Source organism: Rutidosis leptorrhynchoides, chromosome 8 (genome assembly GCF_046630445.1).
Source record: "Rutidosis leptorrhynchoides isolate AG116_Rl617_1_P2 chromosome 8, CSIRO_AGI_Rlap_v1, whole genome shotgun sequence".
Lineage (NCBI taxonomy): Eukaryota > Viridiplantae > Streptophyta > Magnoliopsida > Asterales > Asteraceae > Rutidosis > Rutidosis leptorrhynchoides.
Genome location: NC_092340.1, coordinates 60,215,752 through 60,231,110, shown reverse-complemented (window position 1 = coordinate 60,231,110; position 15,359 = coordinate 60,215,752). Strand labels below are relative to the sequence as shown.

The window sequence follows — 15,359 nt, the reverse complement described above, 5'->3', positions numbered from 1 at the left end:
AACTTTGGTTATTTTATATATGTTGGGTTTGTTTAAACTACATATTTTGGTAAATTTCCTTTATAGGAAATTATTTTAAATAAAGAATGCAATGTTGTTTAATAAATTCATTTAGAGTTATGATCAAGCTGTGGGACCAAGTGACGAAGCCGTTAAGCGTACTTGACGGGACGTCTCATACCAGCTGATTCTATCATTATCCATGGCAACTAATGCGAAACAAGCAAACAGCTCCGTGAATGCTGATGTGCTGAATGATGATTTGCAGCATGCTTTGCCAATAAATTTTCAGGCAAATGTCAATGCTAACGCGAGCAATTCGGTTCATGAACCGCTCGCCAAGATATCTATTGCCAATGTTACTAATGTTGAACCGCAACTAAAGGTTACTGCTGATAAGTTGATCGCGCGCAGAAATTTGCAAACGAGCCGTGACGAAACTACTGCAGAAGGAAAACGCCTCAGAATTTTATCTGGGAAAACAAACTTGAAAGCGGATAAAGTTGTTGCCACTGCTGTCGAACAAGCCAAAAAAGATGCTAAGCAAGGTCGCGAATCTCGCGTACCGCGTACTTATCTATGGCCATTGAATGATTCAGGATCACATGCTGATCGCTTAATTGTTGAACATCGTTATAGTGACAACGATGATGCAGAACAACGCATTGTTTTCAACTCTATTTATAATTCCAAAATTGCAAAAACCTCAAGAGAGGAAAGCGAGTATTCTGATGACTCAGAAAGCGCAGAAGAAGTTGTAAAAATTCCACATGTTAAGCGCAGACGGCCACCAACACCTTTTCCCCGCCATGGGGATGAGGGCGAATCTTCTGATGCTGTGCGCAGAGCAAATGCTCAAACTTTCTTAGCGGATGCTCTTAAAAGCATTGTGCCTAAATCAATGCAGCATAAGTTCGAACAGCAGAATTTTTTGCAAGATATGATAACCAAGTATTGTGCGGAGAATACTGATACCCGCACAAAGAAGGCGACTGAGATCACTACTGCTACAGAAAAGTTTGTCCAACACATTTTCGACTATCCGATTGTTACACCGCCCATTGTGCCTACAATGTTGGATGTTTATTCTGGCTTAACTGACCCGCTAGATTTCTTACAACGGTTTGAGGGAGTTGTAAAGCACTTACAACTGGGATGAACCGGTTGCGTGCCCTGTATTCCCCATGGTTCTGCAAGGATCAACAAGAGAGTGGTTCCATAGCCTGCAAGCTCGCAGTATTATCGGATTTATTGATCTTCGTGATAAATTTCTATTGCAGTTTCAGAATCTTTTACCACAAAAGAAGACGCACATTGAGTGCCATGATATAAAGCAAGGCAACAGAGAAACTTTAAATGTGCTGCTTACGCGATATATCTACGAGTACCAAAAGATACCAAGTTTGAATGAGGATCAAAAGATTTCTGGTTTTTTGCATGCCATCAATCCGCAAAGACATCCAACGCTTGTGCGGCGTTTGAGAAGGGACGTTCCGCCAACTTTTTCAAAGGTTCAACATGAAACATATGATTACATCAGAGGTGGCGAAGATAGTACTATAACTACCACATGCGGATGGGGTAAAGACAAAAATTGGCGAGATGATAATGATTCCTTTCGTGATGGAAACAATGATAAATTTCGTAGTTTGGGTTATTCAAGGCGAAATGGCGGCGGTAATTACCCGCGTAACGACAGACATCAGGGTCAAGGTGATAATCAAGGATACAACAGGCGCGATCGTTATTCATCACGAAAATGGAATAATGAATCTTTCAACATTATCCAAATGCTAACAAAGACACCTAAGGAAATTATTTTACAAGAAAAAGTGGCGCGGTCTTTTCCTGATCCTCAGCCTTTAGTGGAAAATAGCAGGCGTGATAAGTCCAAGTTTTGCATTTTTCATGACGATTACGGTCTTGATACTAGCCACTGTCGAGATTTAGCAGAATTAATTTCGGAAGCATTTGAGCAAGGCAAATTGAATCACTTGTTGGCTCAAGGAGCCGCGAGTACTGCAAACTCGATGATATTACCCGCGGGATATAATACTCTAAAAATGCCAAATGCTGGTGCGATAGTTCAAACTGAGCGAAAAGCCCCCGCAGTAAAAAAATTAGGTGTTAAGACGGTGAGCAAGAAGGAAAATTTGCATGAAATACAGGTTATTAATATGGTGGAAATTCAAAGAGGAATGTCTATGCTTCAAGTATCTGAGCAATTTGCAAATTGGCAATGCGCCTCTATTACTTTCCCTCCCATAAATTTGAGCACGGATCTTGATAAACCAGTTGTGGTTTCATGCCGAATCGCCAACATTGGTATTATAATAATGAAAGTGCATGTTGACACTGGCAGTAGTGTGGATGTCATGTACGAACAGTGCTTCAACAAATTGCCTGAACATGTTAAGACTTTACTAAAATCTACTGCGGTTTCGCTAGCTGGTTTCTCAGAGGAATTAACTTGGCCTATTGGTCAGTTGGAATTACAGATTGAATTGGTAGACGACCATGATGAACTGCTAAAGCCACAAGCCTTGTTAAACCTTTACGCAATGCGTAATCAGTCTAGGTTTAACATGATCCTTGGGCGCACTGCTTTGCGCATGTTTGGCGCAATATCATCAACATTGCATGGAATGGTAAAGTTTTCTACTCGCAATGGTGTTGGTACGCTAACTTCGGCGGTAATTGAACCAATGTGTGCGATGATTACTACACGCAAAAACATTGGTATTGAAGGGCATACGGTGCTCGCTGAATAGTGTAAATATTTGATATAGATAAATTGTTTTAGCGAATGATTACTAAATCAAGTTTTAGTGTACGTGCACTGCGTTGCATTATTTTTATGAATGGTTATAATTTCCTGAGTTTTATGAATAAAAGTTATTAATTTGTTGTGTTTTAGCGAATGTTTCTATACAAAGCAGAAAACACTGTGTGTGACCACGCGCAGTAATAATCTTGAAGAATACAAACGCATAAGTATCATAACACTAACATTCTTGAGCAAAATTCAGCTAGGTGTTAATAAATATTTTCAGATATAAGGTATTATTTCGCTAAGTAATGATAAAGCATACTTATGCGCTAACAATGCGGATGTTCATCAAATACTACCTTTAAAGCCGAGTGATGAAATTGCCCATTTGTGCTAAGTAATAAATGTTGCGAAAGGATAAAATTTTCTAAGTATTTGATCTCACCATACTTAGATGCTTCCCAATGCTAACAAATTACCTAAGGATCGTTTCAGTGGACTTGGAAGATTCATAATATATAAATTTATACAGATACAGTTTGTTTCGCGAAAGTACATACTTATTATGTGCACAATAATAAAAGTTAGAAATTGCAAAGGACAAGTCTAGATTATGAATATATTAAGTAAATCGCTATATAAATAAACAAATTGCAACTGCGAAACAAAAAATTTTATTAATAAAAACGCTCTGCGAAGCGTGCTAATTTACAAAGAACGCAATATAAGATTGCGAATACAGGTACATTAGTAAAGCGAAAAATACTATAATTTGAGTGCCTTGATTTCTTCAACAGTTACGTTTTCCCTCCGGCTGATCTCCTCCAAAGCTGGAATGGTAACATTTGCAACTTCTTTTTTGGCCTTTGCAAGTGCTTCCAACGCTTCTTCTGTTGGACAAATCTCATTCGCAATGTCAGAAGGAATCGGTTGGGAAATATCGCCAAGTTGGCAAAGCAAGTCATACCATTCGCAACGAGTGGCGAGTTTAGATGCTTGCGCATACGCTCTTGATAAGGCTAAAAAGGAACATATATTTCATAGCAATATCCCTCCTAAATAATAGGTTTTCATATGTAATTGTATTATATTTTTATTGTAATTGTTTAAATAAATAAGTGCGAAGACAAAAGGCGAAAACGAAGATTTGAAGACAAAAACGTCCAAAAAGCTCAAATGTACAAGATACAATTCAAAAGGTTCAATTTATTGATGAAAAACATCTAAAAATGACAAGAGTACAAGTTACAAAATGCAAAGTACAAGATATTAAATTGTACGCAAGGACGTTCGAAAATCCGGAACCAGGACATGAGTCAACTATCAACGCCCAACGCAACGGACTAAAAATTACAAGTCTACTATGCACAAGAATATAATATAATATATAAATAATTATATTAATTATTTATATTTTATATTTATATATATAAAACGTCGGCAAAGAAGATCCAAAGGGGTGTGAGCTGTATTCCATTTCCCCGCGACTCGCGGAGTTCTCAGGCATAAAGTGCCGCGACTCGCGGAGCATAGAAATTTCAGAATCCCTATAAAAGGTCGCGAATTCTGCCGAGTTTAAAAAGATAATAATAATAATACTCCCTAGTATAATATAAATAAATATATATATGTATATATATTATAGATTAGTGTTATATTAGATTAGTTTGGGTTATGTAAAAGTTATTTTTACGGGTTTTTAAAGTCGGAGCTCTGTCCGTGTAACACTACGCGATAAATAATCAATGTAAGCTATGTTCTCCTTTTTAAATTAATGTCTCGTAACTAAGTTATTATTATGCTTATTTAAAACGAAGTAATCATGATGTTGGGCTAATTACTAAAATTGGGTAATTGGGTTTTGTACCATAATTGGGGTTTGGACAAAAGAACGACACTTGTGGACATTAGACTATGGGCTATTAATGGGCTTTATATTTGTTTAACTAAATGATAGTTTGTTAATGTTAATATAAAGATTTACAATTGGGCGTCCCTATAAATTACCATATACACTCGATCGGACACGATGGGCGGGGTATTTATATGTACGAATAATCGTTCATTTAACCGAACACGGGAATGGATTAATAGCCACTAGAATAATTAAAACAGGGGTGAAATTACATTCAAGGGTAATTGGTGTAATTGTTAACAAAGTAGTAAAACCTTGGTTTACACGCAGTCGATAACCTGGTGTATTCATTAAACAAAGTATTAAAACCTTGTTACAATTCGAATCCCCAATTAGTTGGAATATTTAACTTCGGGTATAATAATAATTTGACGAGGACACTCGCACTTTATATTTATGACTGATGGACTGTTATGGACAAAAACCAGACGGACATATTAAATAATCCAGGACAAAGGACAATTAACCCATGGGCATAAAACTAAAATCAACACGTCAAACATCATGATTACGGAAGTTTAAATAAGCATAATATATTTTATTTCATATTTCCTCGTACTTTTATTTATTGTCATTTTAATTATGGTTATTTATTTTATTGTTATTTAAATATCATCATTTACTATACGCTTCGCTTAAAATATAAATCGACAAACCGGTCATTAAACGGTAAACCCCCTTTTATATATTATTATATATAATTATAAATATTTTGTACAAATATAGTTGTTTAAAAATATAGTGTGCAATAAGCCCGCTCCCTGTGGAACGAACCGGACTTACTAAAAACTATACTACTCTACGATTAGGTACACTGCCTATAGTGTTGTAGCAAGGTTTAGGTATATCCATTTTGTAAATAAATAATTAAAACTTGTGTAATTTGTAACGTATTTCGTAGTAAAATATAGTACTATTTCGTACACCCCGCTGCACACATCAAGTTTTTGGCGCCGCTGCCGGGGAACTTGGCGAAACGCTATATTTGTAATATATATTTGTATAAATATATTTTTAGAAAAACAATATCAAATTTAAAAAAATAAAAAATAAAAAATAAAAAATAAAAAATAAAAAATAAAAAAAAAACCGAAAAAAAATAAAAAAATAAAAAATATATATAAATCTAGTTTTACGATTTTTATTTATAAAATTATAAAGTAGTTCTATTTTTATTTTAGTTTTTAAAATATAAGTTTTTATTATATAAATATTTAGATTTTAAAATATAAAAACAGAAAATAAAAAAAAATAAAAAAAAAAATAAAAACGTCAAATTTTGAACTGCACCCGAGTTGAAATTTGGAACCCCGCGACTCGCGGGGTTTGCTGCCTTGAATACCGCGACTCGCGGAGATACTCTGACACGGGTACACAGAACCCTAATCTGCATTAATTACGGAGTATTATTAATTATTATTAATTAATTTTTATTAGGGTTAAATATTTAATTAATTTAGTATTTAATTAAAGTTTTAATTAATTTGTATATTTAGTTTATTAAGTTTAATTAAATTGTAAAATTAATAGTTTTAATAAATAAATAATATAAAAATAATATTTTTATAAAAATTGTACTTTTTACAACTTTTTGTATATTTTTATATTTTGTCCCTTTTTAATCGATTTAGCGTAATATTTGTATTTTTTTTGCTCATATTTAGTTTTAAACTTAGTTTTTGCCATAGTTATTTTTACTTCTAGATTTTTAGGCTTTGCCGTAAAATCCCTTAAGTGCTTTTTCTTTAGACTAAGATTTAGGTGCTTTAGAATTTTGCGACGCCGTTTTTATATTTTAGTACCTTTTTAAGTTATTACCATTTGTGATATAGTTTTTCTTTTAAGCTTTAATATTTTTAGACGCAACTTTTAATTCTTAGTTTTTAATTCTTTTTTAAGTTACGACGCGCTATTTTCTTATTTTTATTTTTCAACGTTTTTCGACGCGCATTCTTTTTCTTTCTTATTTCTCGACGCTTTAGTTTTTAGGACTTAGAAATTTTCTCTATTTCTTATCTAATATCTCAAACGGAAAGAAAAATTATTTAAGTGGTTAAATTAATGGACGTTGACAATTTTCTGCTTCGTAGTAATAGTTGGATTTGTTAGTGGCTGAGTTGTGAACTTCCGATTTAAAGGGTTCTGGCTCCCTGCTGCATCTTTTGGCTATTCGAAACGTGGGCAAAAGCAGAAAAGTCTATTAATTGGACAACTTATATAAGTTTTTCTATTTTTATAACTAATAGGATAATTAGTAAATGCACCACATTGTAGCTAAAAATTTGGCCATCGCAATAAAATGGAAAATTTTGAAAACAGGGCCTTGGAAACTCTTTTTGAACTCCAAAATCAATTAAATCAATACTCTCAAACGAGTGTTGATAAAAATTCATTCGGTCAATCTTGGATCGCGAACGACGAAACAATAACTGGTTGTGAAATCTGTGGAGATTATCACTCAACATGGGAATGTTACTATTACGTTCCTATGGAAAATTACGCACCCACGGAACCTGAATGGAACGATTACGAAGAACACAATTCAAATTGGGATTATTCCCAAGAATATATCCAAACTCAACAACCAGAAGACGAGGAAAATTACGTGTCCGAAAATTCTTTAAACATTATAAAAATCAAACTCGAAGAACTCGATGCTCAAAATGAACAAATGAGAGAGTTTGTAAACCGGCAAGCTGAAACTCTATCAAATTACACACCTGTTGATCTGAGGAGACATGTTCAAAAAAATCCCATATCATCGAATTTTGATGAATTCGAGAGCTCCGAAATCACCAACTACCCCGATGATACTTTTTATTCAGTCTTACCAAATTCACAACATATCGACACATTAGCCTCTACCGACAAAATCATCAATCCATCAATGAATGATGAAGAAGAAATAAGGGTGACAAATTGGTACTCTTGGGAAAACGATAACGTTGAAAATTTTAACCCCGAGACCAAACCGAACTTCACCATTCCACAACCTTCCAACCCAATATTCTCTATAGAAGAGTCATCTACCGAAGATGAACTACGAGCTGTAATAGATAATGACACCTCAGATTTCACCCAATTGGGTAATAGAGGTGAAAACTTTGATCCCGAGAATAAACGGAAGGAAATATTAGGAATTGTCCACCCTATAGAAATATGTATGTCGGTATATATCGATCCATTTGACCAAGAACCAGAAAAGAGACATATCCATTTACTAAAAGCTACACTTAAAAAAGAATTAAGTAGTGACGATCGGGTGAGTCTAAACTCTAAACCTATTGATATAATATATACCACCCGAGATGCAAATAACTGGCTCACTATTTTAATTCGTGGAACTTATTCCACCGACTTCACATGTCGTCAGCTAAGTGTGGGGAAGTCTAACCCCACTTAACGTTAAAATAGGGGTTCGGGTTAGTGCATAACTCGTTAATAAACATGCATAATAAATTAGGGTAAAAGACGCATTTTTAAAAATTATCAAACAGTTCAGAAAAGCAACCGTTTTTGAAAAAAAAAAAAAAAAAAAACATGTGTGATAAAACAAGAAGGAATGAACGATGAGGTGCACCATCTATCATCCTGCAATTTTATGGTATCTTTAACTACTTTCTACACTAATCACCCTCATGAATTTATATTTATAGTCTGATTTCATGCAAATGAGGGCATTGCATGATCTTAAGTGTGGGGAAGGGTTATAAATTCTCTCGGGTTTATACTTAGTTTATTTGCCAAATTTTGTGAAAATTTGAAAAATTTTCAACTAAATAAATTTAAAATCATGTATATACATATTTATGAACGATGAAAACTAGGTGTTAATACCGAAATTATCGTTACCTAGAAAAGGACATAAATTGAGAAACAACTAAAACGCTTGAATTTATTTATTAGGATATAAAAAGACGCATGAAAAAAACCAAGTGTGGGGAGAATATACCAAGTTATTCAATAAAAAATTATCTATCACATGTTTCTGTAAAGTTTATTGCAGGTGCTTTTGTTTTGGACTAAATTAACTATTTTACCCGAGTTACTGTAATGAAAGATGGATCTACACGATGAATCAATTCCATCATTAAAAGGAAGTAAAGTCTTCCGAAAAAGACACGCGCTTCTTGATTTAGGTCAAGAAGTTGTCGTCCAGACCAGTTGTAGGTTGACGAAAAATCTAGAAAAGTCATCACTAAAATCAGCAGGAAATCCACGGACCTCAGCATCAAACAGGGTCGCCAAGTGGTCAGATTTATCCTAACCATGAGAAGGATTTATCTCGTACAATGGGGGGCACCGTGCAAATTAGCTTGATAAGACTAATGAATCAGATCCCCAGAAAGGATAATCTCCTTAAAGATTAAAAATCAGCTTTTAAGACTGATATAACTCAATCCTTGAGATTGACCTTAAAGATTGAGAATTCAAACTCATGGAATTCAATGATATCTAAACTCGAGCTTGAACGAGAAAATATTTTGATCAAATTATAAACCGATTTGTTTTCTGAAAATCCATTTTCAATGCGTTCATTACCATTGAACGTAAAATCCTAGGAATTCACCTGGAATTCATTAGGTCACCTGAACCAAATCGGGTGTCAACCGTAAGAACGGTGGTTGCATAGCATGGTCGAAGACAGGACCTTGTGCCAGACCGAAAAAATTATAAGGGTGAGCTTTACTATTGCTCCTACAAAGGATAGTAATTGCGTCCGACACGTTATAGACCATAATTAAAAGCATGTCAGGGGACATTGCCTTAACAGTTGCTTGTTCAACGCTTTCCTTTACAACCGGACGGTAGTTTATCGAAAGGTAATATACGGAGCAAGTATACTGAACGTGTTGCTTTCCTAATACAAGGTTAGCAAGTGGGTGACACAAAACCACAAGTGTTGAGCTAAAATTTTCAAATCTGAAACCCACACAACCCACAAAAATATTTTGCAAACACCGGTGAAGGGTTATTCCGGAAAACGTGTCTAGGGTAAAAGCTAGATTGAATTTTTAAAAGATCAAATGTTTTCATAAAGATCCAATTTCCTAACGGATCTAAATTTTCATAGTCATGTGGGACTGTAAACCGCCTTTCAAAGGTGCACTTTGCTTTGGGAACCGAAAGTAAATCGGCTATTTGATTGCAAGTGTCGTTGACCTAAACCCGAGGCAACTGTGGATGACACACCCACCTTTAACCATGGTTCTATCGTTATTATCATTGTTTATATCACCATATCAAAATCACTGATGTACAAAGTGTGATGAATAAAAAAGTGATTCATGTATGTTTTTATTTCAAGTTCTGTATTGCTTGAGGACAAGCAACGCTCAAGTGTGGGGATATTTGATAAGGCTAAAAAGGAACATATATTTCATAGCAATATCCCTCCTAAGTAATAGGTTTTCATATGTAATTGTATTATATTTTTATTGTAATTGTTTAAATAAATAAGTGCGAAGACAAAAGGCGAAAACGAAGATTTGAAGACAAAAACGTCCAAAAAGCTCAAATGTACAAGATACAATTCAAAAGGTTCAATTTATTGATGAAAAACATCTAAAAATGACAAGAGTACAAGTTACAAAATGCAAAGTACAAGATATTAAATTGTACGCAAGGACGTTCGAAAATCCGGAACCAGGACATGAGTCAACTATCAACGCCCAACGCAACGGACTAAAAATTACAAGTCTACTATGCACAAGAATATAATATAATATATAAATAATTATATTAATTATTTATATTTTATATTTATATATATAAAACGTCGGCAAAGAAGATCCAAAGGGGTGTGAGCTGTATTCCATTTCCCCGCGACTCGCGGAGTTCTCAGGCATAAAGTGCCGCGACTCGCGGAGCACAGAAATTTCAGAATCCCTATAAAAGGTCGCGAATTCTGCCGAGTTTAAAAAGATAATAATAATAATACTCCCTAGTATAATATAAATAAATATATATATGTATATATATTATAGATTAGTGTTATATTAGATTAGTTTGGGTTATGTAAAAGTTATTTTTACGGGTTTTTAAAGTCGGAGCTCTGTCCGTGTAACACTACGCGATAAATAATCAATGTAAGCTATGTTCTCCTTTTTAAATTAATGTCTCGTAACTAAGTTATTATTATGCTTATTTAAAACGAAGTAATCATGATGTTGGGCTAATTACTAAAATTGGGTAATTGGGTTTTGTACCATAATTGGGGTTTGGACAAAAGAACGACACTTGTGGAAATTAGACTATGGGCTATTAATGGGCTTTATATTTGTTTAACTAAATGATAGTTTGTTAATGTTAATATAAAGATTTACAATTGGACGTCCCTATAAATTACCATATACACTCGATCGGACACGATGGGCGGGGTATTTATATGTACGAATAATCGTTCATTTAACCGGACACGGGAATGGATTAATAGCCACTAGAATAATTAAAACAGGGGTGAAATTACATTCAAGGGTAATTGGTGTAATTGTTAACAAAGTAGTAAAACCTTGGTTTACACGCAGTCGATAACCTGGTGTATTCATTAAACAAAGTATTAAAACCTTGTTACAATTCGAATCCCCAATTAGTTGGAATATTTAACTTCGGGTATAATAATAATTTGATGAGGACACTCGCACTTTATATTTATGACTGATGGACTGTTATGGACAAAAACCAGACGGACATATTAAATAATCCAGGACAAAGGACAATTAACCCATGGGCATAAAACTAAAATCAACACGTCAAACATCATGATTACGGAAGTTTAAATAAGCATAATATATTTTATTTCATATTTCCTCGTACTTTTATTTATTGTCATTTTAATTATGGTTATTTATTTTATTGTTATTTAAATATCATTATTTACTATACGCTTCGCTTAAAATATAAATCGACAAACCGGTCATTAAACGGTAAACCCCCTTTTATATATTATTATATATAATTATAAATATTTTGTACAAATATAGTTGTTTAAAAATATAGTGTGCAATAAGCCCGCTCCCTGTGGAACGAACTGGACTTACTAAAAACTATACTACTCTACGATTAGGTACACTGCCTATAGTGTTGTAGCAAGGTTTAGGTATATCCATTTTGTAAATAAATAATTAAAACTTGTGTAATTTGTAACGTATTTCGTAGTAAAATATAGTACTATTTCGTACACCCCGCTGCACACATCAGCTCTAATCTTTTCTGTTACCGGTGAAATTTCCCGTTCATATTGATTATAAACGTTCCATATTAATTGATTTCATTGCGAGGTTTTGACCTCTATATGAGACATTTTTAAAAGACTGCATTCGTTTTTAAAACAAACCATAACCTTTATTTTATCGACAAGGTTAAAAGGACACCACCAAGATTATCAGAAATGATAATCTAAAAATATCACACTTACACACTACCAATACATATTGGTTTACAATATTAATATGTTACAACAAAGTAAATCTCGAATGCAGTTTTAAACAATATTATACAAGCATGCTGACACCAAGTCTTGTCCATATATTAGCATGCAATAGCGGAAGCTCTTAATAATCACCTGAGAATAAACATGCTTTAAACGTCAACAAAAATGTCTGTGAGTTATAGGTTTAACCTATATATTATCAAATTAATATAATAGATCACAAGATTTCATTTATTCAATAATCCTACACTCGCAAGTGTATAAAAATCATTCTATGATGAACACCTGGTAACCGACATTAACATAATGCATATAGAATATTCCCCGCATACTTTCAAGTATGTCATAAATTGGCAATCGCAATCACCATATAAATCGAAGTATTAAAGTATTCCAAATTCCAGAATGGGGTTTGTTAGACCCATAGATCTATCTTTAGGATTCGCGTCAATTAGTGGTCATTTCCCTAATTCTTAGGTTACCAGACTTGAAGGGGCAATATTCGGTTTAATAATCCAACCATAGAATGTAGTTTCGTGTATTTGTGTCTATTTTGTAAAACATTTAGAAAGCTGCATGTATTCTCATCCCAAAAATATTAGATTTTAAAAGTGGGACTATAACTCACTTTCACGGATTTTTACTTCGTCGGGAAGTAAGACTTAGCCACTGGTCGATTCACGAACCTATAACAAATATGTACATATATATCAAAGTATGTTCAAAATATATTTACAACATTTTTAATACGTTTTACTGTTTTAAGTTTATTAAGTCAGCTGTCCTCGTTAGTAACCTACAACTAGTTGTCCACAGTTAGAAGTACAGAAATAAATTGATATATATTATCTTGAATCAATCCACGACCCAGTGTATACACGTCTCAGGCTAGATCACAACTCAAAGTATATATATTTTTGGAATCAACCTCAACCCTGTATAGCTAACTCCAACATTACTGCATATAGAGTGTCTATGGTTGTTCCAAATAATATATATACATGGGTCGATATGATATGTCAAAACATTTGCATACGTGTCTATGGTATCCCAAGATTACATAATATATTAGAATACATGTATAATACAATATGAGTTAGCTAGGATATGATTAATATAGATTTGTTACCAATTTTCACGTAGTTACAACAAGCAAAAAATATCCAATCTTGTTTTACCCATAACTTCTTCGTTTTAAATCCGTTTTAAGTGATTCAAGTTGCTATGGTTTCATATTGAACTTAAGTTTATGAATCTAAACAGAAAAAGTATAATTTTATAGTCGAAAATACAGGTTACAAGTCATTTTTGTAAAGGTAGTCATTTCAGTCGAAAGAACGACGTCTAGATGACCATTTTGGAAAACATACTTCCACTTTGAGTTTAACCATGATTTTTGGATATAGTTTCATGTTCATAAGAAAAATCATTTTCCCAGAAGAACAACTTTTAAATCAAACTTTATCATAGTTTTTAATTAACTAACCCAAAACAGCCCGCGGTGTTACTACGACGGCGTATATCCAGTTTTACGGTGTTTTTTGTGTTTTCAGGTTTTAAATCATTAAGTTAGCATATCATATTGATATATAACATGTGTTTAGTTGATTTTAAAATTCAAGTTAGAAGGATTAACTTTTGTTTGCGAACAAGTTTAGAATTAACTAAACTATGTTCTAGTGATTACATGTTCAAATCTTCGAATAAGATAGTTATACATATATGAATTGAATGATGTTATGAATATCATTACTACCTCAAGTTTAGTAGGTAAACCTACTGGAAATGATGAAAAAATAACTTGAGCTTCAAAGGATCTTTGATGGCTTGGAAGTTCTTGAAATAGAATCATGACACAAAAACAAGTTCAAGTAAGATTATTACTCGAATTAAGATAGTTATAGTTATAGAAATTGAATCAAAGCTTGAATATGAATATTACCTTGATTTAGAAAGATAACCTACTGTAAATAACAAAGGTTTCTTGATCTTAGATGATTGCTGGAATGGATTAGGAAACTTGGAAGTAAACTTGTAAACTTGGAAGTATTCTTGATGTGTTCTTGAGTAATTGTTTTTATGATGATTATAGGTAATAACCAAAGCTTGTATTTGATAAATTTTGCTGGAAAAATAGTAACTTAGACGTTCATGGAAGAGTGTGTGTGTTTTGAGAGAGAATTGGGAAGAAAATTAGAAGTGAAATGGAGTAGGTGGTGAGTGGGGTTTAAAGGAGTTCTTGTTTTTGTTTCCTTGCTCATAAGTCATGCTAGATATTAAATGATGGTTCCCACATGGTTAGATGACTCACATGGGCTGCTAAAAGCTGATCATTGGAGTGTATATACCAATAGTAAATACATTTAGAAGCTGTGTATTGTACAAGTACAAATACGAGTGCATACGAGTAGAATTGTTGATGAAAATGAATGAGGATGTAATCGTAAGCATTTTTGTTAAGTAGAAGTACTTGGATAAGTGTCTTGAAGTCTTTCAAAAGTGTATGAATACATATTAATACACTACATGTATATACATTTTAACTGAGTCGTTAAGTCATCATTAGTCGTTACATGTAAATGTTGTTTTGAAACCTTTAAGTTAACGATCTTGTTAAATGTTGTTAACACATTGTTTATTTTATATAATGAGATGTTAAATTATTACATTATCATGATATAATGATGTATTAATATATCTTAATATGATATATATACAGTTAAATGTCGTTACAACGATAATCGTTACATATATGTCTCGTTTCGAAATCCTTAAGTTAGTAGTCTTGTTTTTACATATGTAGTTCATTGTTATTATACTTAATGATATGTTTACTTATCATTTAACATGTTTATATATAGTGTATCAATATCTTAAAATGATTCATATGTAATTAGTAAGACGTTGTTATAACGATAATCGTTATATATACCGTTTTCAAGTTTCTTAATTCAATAGTCTCATTTTTATGTATATAACTCATTGTTAAAATACTTAATGAGGTACATACTTATTATAATATCATGATAACTATATATATATATATATATATATATATATATATATATATATATATATATATATATATATATATATATATATATATATATATATATATATATATATATATATATATATATATATATATGTATATCCATATGTATGTCATCATATAGTTTTTACAAGTTTTAACGTTCGTGAATCGCCGGTCAACTTGGGTGGTCAATTGTCTATATAAAACC

The 15,359-nt window shown here is 32.9% G+C and overlaps 1 protein-coding gene across 1 annotated transcript; it reads left to right on the top strand.

Annotated features, from left to right (window-relative positions):
- The first annotated feature begins 1,184 nt into the window (after positions 1-1,184).
- On the top strand, positions 1,185-2,771 carry LOC139863452 (uncharacterized). Its single transcript, XM_071852087.1, has one exon. It carries the CDS (start codon positions 1,185-1,187, stop codon positions 2,769-2,771), a length of 1,587 nt encoding a protein of 528 aa, XP_071708188.1.
- Positions 2,772-15,359: the final 12,588 nt, after the last annotated feature.